This window comes from Glycine soja, chromosome 7 (assembly GCF_004193775.1).
Source record: "Glycine soja cultivar W05 chromosome 7, ASM419377v2, whole genome shotgun sequence".
Taxonomy (NCBI): Eukaryota; Viridiplantae; Streptophyta; class Magnoliopsida; order Fabales; family Fabaceae; genus Glycine; species Glycine soja.
In genome coordinates, this window is record NC_041008.1 from 4,493,090 (window position 1) to 4,499,340 (window position 6,251).

Sequence of the window (6,251 nt, forward strand, 5' to 3'; positions counted from 1 at the left end):
GAGTTCCAACTGGCAAATTTAAATTTCGTAATCGTCGCACTATTTGCAATTGCAAACAAAGTGAACAATCACTTGGCAATTGGCGTTCTGCTCAACTCAATTGTGGGTGCATAGTGTGTAATCGAGACATGTTTTTCTAGTGCCTTTTAGGCTTGGTTAGTGGTGGTGGCCATGGTCAGAAACCTAAAAGGGTTTAGTGTGCATGCCCATCTTCTTTGCTTTTAGATTCAAGGCTTCATCCACAGAAAAGGAAGTAACATAAAAGGATCATTTTGGCCGAGCAAAAATTCACCAACTCCTCTGCGTCATATATCTTCCCCTCTTAATCACAAAATCACGAAGAAATTAAAACTCTACCATAAAGTTTTCGTGGGTTATTAATTGGTACACGTTGCCTCTGAAAAATTAGATACCGAACACAATAATATCTATGTAAAATCTAGACAAATAAATGATAGCTCATCAACAACTAAAGAATAAATTAATTCCCCTCACGTTATGTAAAATTACTTGTAGCTCCTTCCTTGTTTGCAAAAATTACAAAGACCTCCTCAAAATGACCAAAGAAAAGTTAGTGTTGACGTCATCTATATTTTCAATTGAATTTTTCTCCTTATTGTGAGTTCATGCGTTAATATCGTGATCGGATTGAAACTAAACCAGGTAGAGAAGGAAATTTGCAGTAAGAGGCATTGTCTTATATTATCGCACGCATTAGTTCTATTTTGTACCAAAGTTTTCCTTTGTATTACCACGTCCATGCGATAATGTCTTTTTATAAAGGTAATATATATATATATATATATATATATATATATATATATATATATATATATATATATATATTACTTCTATTAAGTCAATCATGCCTTGTTAATTGTTATATCAAATGCTCGATCTTAAACGCTTCGTTTGGTTCCTTTACTGTAACAATGAATTGAATGAAAATTTTAAAAATCTCAAAGGATCACACACCTTTATGATATTACTTTAATGAAAATATTTATTTTTTTATTTCATTCCATTCTACTCGAGCAAAACATGCAAAAAGAGACTGCTGGATAACCCCTAAGAATCTACCACTGATGAAGGCGTGTTCATTCTCTCCTTGAACTTTAAAGTAATATGAAAATGAAACATAAATGAGAACAGAAGGAACTCTACTACTCAAGGCGTGTTCTGGATGGTTGTTTTAATTAGAACAATATGGAGTTGAAGCAACAGCTGACCATACATAAGACATTCGAGATTTTCATGTAACATGATATAGCCAACAAGATTGAAATTTCGAGTTGAGAACATCAAAGGTCAAGGTTGGTAAATACCAATCATTTCTTAAGAAAATTGTGATAACGGAAATTCAAAACTTTGCAACGTTGATAAATTTTACAAGGAAATCTACATATATAATAAGGAAAAATTCTAGTAATGGTTAATTATTAACAATGTTTATTAAACTGTTTCAGAATATCAGTCAAAGTCATTAAATTGATTCTTTTTTTTCAACTGTAATTATATTTAATAAATTTCTCTCCAATTTTATTATATTTTATCTTGTGTCACTAAGCAGAAATATTTTAAAATGGATGAATTATAAAATTAATTAGTATTTTCTTAATTTTTAAAATGATAAATCATTTTCTTAGACGACTGATGTTTTGAAATAAATTAATATAGTTACTAGAATAATATACTTTACTTTAGAAACCTTCCAACAAATACGAATAGAAAAGTGGATAAGACTCTAAATTGAGTTTGCTTGTAAAATATGTAAAAATATACAATTTGTGGTTTTTTTTTTTTATTTTCATTAACTGGTTAAACGAACTAACAAGCTAAAGTGGGTCAAACACTAAAACATGAACCAATAATTTTATAAACCTATTTATTTACAAAACCAACCAATTTAATTCATGTAATGATAGTTGTAATAGACTAGAGTCATTGAATAAAATTTATGTAGGGTTGTCAATTTTTTTTATTTGATAAGTCTCATTAGTGAGACTTGCATGAATTTCAACCAATAAAAATAAATATGTTAAAAAAATATTAAAAAATATATTAATAATATTCTTCTTTCAAGTGGTAATAAAATGAGTGTTCACACTTATTTGGGTTAAAGGTGCAAAGTATTTAAAGTTGATGACTAATTTCTAAAAAAAATGACTTAATTGGCATATTTAGTGGACTCCCTCATTTTAATTAAATTTGTTTCAGCTACAAAACTTTGAACTTGAGATATTGATTAAAGGATTATATTCTAATTCCACTCGATTAATGACATGGTGTTTTCTCACTCTTATTAGTTAAATTAAATTACATTTACGAATAACAAAATAATCACCATCGAACAAATATTTAAGAATTAACAATTCAATCTTGTGGATACATAGCAACTCCCTAAAGAATTCCTTTCTTTCCATTATTTGTCTGACGTGCTGACGTGCATAATACTCACTTTGGACATATGTACTCTTATAAGTAAATTAAAAGTATTCACGCTTAACAGATAGTTTATTAAATTTATAAAAGTAATTTATAATTCCTAGAAATTATTTTCAACCCATGTTCATAAAACTTCAACACAATTTAATAAAATACTTTTTTTATTTATTCCAACAAAGTTTATAATGAAATTTAGGATCCATATATCTTTATATAATAAAATTATAGTAAACACATGCTTAATTATATTATTTATTCATACAAAATCTAAATCTAGTGATACTAGATTATAGGGTTTGGATTATAATATTTGTATTTTGAGGAATGTTAAAACAAGATGGCGACCACTTTTTCTTCTAGTCTAGTTCTTGATCAACTTCAAAATCCAAAAGGATTATTATATATACAAAACATAAACGACAGGCTTCTTAGATTCCCTCACATAATTGCAGGTTGGAGCCAACCCCACCGTCATCAAGCACCACGCAAGACAAAGACCCCCCAAAAAAACAAAAAAGATAAATACAAATTATCTATAACGTACACCAAAAACCGACTACTATGAACAGCAACAACATCTCACAGTTACATTACAGCTAATAACCTCACCAGTGTCACTGATCCAACCTCATCAGAATCGCAGATTTAAGACCCTCTTCACTCCTCATTCCATTGGGAAGCTTAACAACCACATCTTGAAGCATGAGATCGTTAACACAAGACATGCTAGCGTGATGAACCTGAAATTCTAGGTCTCTCAAAGCACCCATTAGCCTCGCCCCAGGGTGGTTCACATTTTCTGATTGTACCCTAACCATGGCATCGGGCCCCACGATTTTCACATCGACCTCGAGACCAAGCGGGCTTGGGCCCAATCTAGGTTCAGGCCCGCTTTGATCCACCACTGTCGATATTGTCGTGGTGCTATGGTTATCTAGAGTATCCGTCATTTCTGTCTTCACTTTTTTACTACTGTCTCTCGGCTGCTGCGACTCTAAGTACTCAATCTTCGCCTTCAGCTCGCTGATGTAGGCGACAGCGTCCGACAACAGCGAAGCCTTGTCCATCCTCGAAACATTCGGAACAACAGCACGAAGCGCATAGAATCGATGATTGAGCTTCTCCCTACGTTGTCTCTCTGCCTCCACGTGGTTTACCGGAGTCTCGCGTCCGAGAATCGGTTTTCTCCCTCTTTTCTTCGGCTCCGAGGTTGTCGGGGTGGTGGCGGTTGGCAACGTGGGACAATCCGAATCGGAGTGTTCGGAGTTGACATAGTTGTCGTTTTTCCTGGGAGGTTTTTGTGTTTGTGTTTGGTTTATTCTCCGCTTTTTGGTTTCTTGGACTCCGGCAACGATGCCGATGTCGGCGAAGGAGATGGTGTGGTCGTCGAGGATTTCGACAGGAACCGGATCTGGAGGGGTTATGAAGAGAGACTTAACGTGCTGTACGAGGTTCCAGTTTTGTTTGATGGTGTCGTAGGATCCCATTTCGACGACGCCATTTTGTGTCGGGATGCAGATCAACGTTTCGATCCCGTGCACTTGCGCCTCGTTTGATCTCTCGCAGTTGTAGAATTGGAGCTCGTGCATGTTGTTGAGCCAGAGAACCGAGCCTAAAGCAAAAGACTTTCCCGGGAGAGAAGAAGAAGAAGAAGAAGCATTATTGTTGACTGCGAAGGTGCGAGTCAACGACACGACGTAGAACCACTCGGCGTCGTTGATGTTGTTGGTGTCGTTTGTGGGGGCTCTCATGAACTTCTTTGTGGGAATGGTTAGTGACTTTGGGGAAGTTTCTTTGGTGCCTTGGAAATGGCCCTCTCCGAAGGATAAGTAGAGGTTGCCATTGTCGTCGTGTGAGGCTTGCCAGAAAATGGCGTAGACCCACCAATCGGGTTGGCTTTGGAGGAGGAATTGGAGTTTTTGTAGAAGGGTTGGTGTTGGTGTTGGGTTTTCATGGGGTAGAGAGACCAAAGAGGAAGACGAAGAAGGAGATATGATTAAATCCTCCATGTGGGAAGAACTAGAAGTGGAGGGAGGTAGAAGAGGCAAGTGTGTTGTGTGAGGAGTGATGAGGTTAGAAGAGTGAGGTAGAATGAAACAAATGGGCGAGGAGGATTGGGCATTAATAGAATAAAGATGAGGAATAAATGGTGTACGGATAAACAGTCCTTTTAGCGTAAGGAAACAGTGTGATATTGTTAATTAGAGAAGGAAAAGGAAAAAAAATAAAGAAAGAATGCATTAGGAATTCGGAAAGGGTTTGAGAATTGGGAAGAGGGGTGGGTTCCGGATTAAGATATCTAGAATATGATATCGGATTACCAGATTGGTCTCTATCCCGATTTCGAATCCAGATTCATCCCGTCATTTAAAATTTTTACATAATTTAATCAAAGGATCTAAAACTAGTTAATTTTATTTTAGAGTTTTTATATAATTTAATATTCTTTTCTTAACGATTTTATAGATATATGTTTTATAATAAATTTATTGATATATAAGTAGTTAAAATTTAACAATTAATTTATTTTTTTTAAAATCAAATTTTTAATATTTTCTTTAAAAAAATTATTTTTTCAATTTAAATCAAATACCAGACAGGATCAAAGATACTTTATACCTTATGAATACAAAAATAAGATAATAAATAAATTTTAATCCACTAAATATCAAGTATAAATATAAAAACATATTAAAGAATCAGAGTCGAAGATTAAAAAGATAATAGTGGTTCGTGCCCAGTCCCATTGTCATATTTATTCGGGACGGGGGGTTATATGGTAGGGGGGGCAGAAGTGTGTGGGTTATATGGTAGGGGGGCAGAAGTGTTAAATTTTGGTGGGGAAATGAGTAACTGCGAGATAAAAAGTTGAGTTAGAAAGTGAAAAAATTGAACATATTTATGATTTATTGATGTAAATTTCTCTTACATTTACTTTCCTTGATTTTCGAACAATGTGATTGAAATCAGGTTGAGATGCAGCGGTATTGGGCACCACGAGCACGTGAAATGAAAGCGAAAGGTGCAGTGACGCACGGAGGTAGATAGATAAATGGGATAATACAAGTGCTATGTGGGGTACCCATGCATATATGACTTGGGTACTAGACAACTACTAAGATCAATGAATCAATTTATATGTGAGTGACCAGTGATATTTCAATGCTTATTTATTTTAACTATTTAAACATTTATCATGTTTATATTTTTTCACTTTTTTAAGAAAAAATCAATGAATTAAATTATGGGGGCGTTGAAGAAAAAATCATTCGGGATATATTATTAAATAAAATAATTACTCTCTTTCGCTCGTTAACTGTCCTGTCGTTGTTTTCTTACGACTTTTTAGTTCCAATGCAATAATTACAAACAGGGTGTACGACTTTTACTTTGACAATTATGTCCTCCAAATTGCAAGAACTTTGGTCACTTTAGGTAAAATATAAATTTAAGAATGTTCTAAAAACATATTTTATTGATGGTATAAATATAAATTAAAATATAAAAGTTTATAAAAATTATTTTTTTTATTTTCAAATTTAATAGAATAGACGAAAGTTTGGTTTAATGACAATTTATAAATGTTTTATTATACATAATTCAATATATTTTTTGTATATTTGGAAAACAAAAGGATAACAAAATTAAGTTTGTGATGAGTCTTGTTTACTATAATCCATTTAAAGGTACCAGTAGTGGTCTATACTAGTGAGCATATCAACACTGCTATTAGACTCACAATTTATATAAATCATTGAAACATTCTTTCTAACTTGTTAATCTAAGATAGAGAATTATCTCTATAA

General features: G+C 33.5%; 1 protein-coding gene across 1 annotated transcript; it reads right to left on the bottom strand.

The window, feature by feature from the left end:
* Positions 1-2,728: 2,728 nt before the first annotated feature.
* LOC114418275 (transcription factor MYC2-like) lies at positions 2,729-4,704 on the bottom strand. Its single transcript, XM_028383542.1, has one exon. The coding sequence runs from the start codon at positions 4,452-4,454 to the stop codon at positions 3,060-3,062; it is 1,395 nt and encodes a 464-aa protein (XP_028239343.1). The 5' UTR covers positions 4,455-4,704; the 3' UTR covers positions 2,729-3,059.
* Between the last annotated feature and the right edge of the window lie 1,547 nt (positions 4,705-6,251).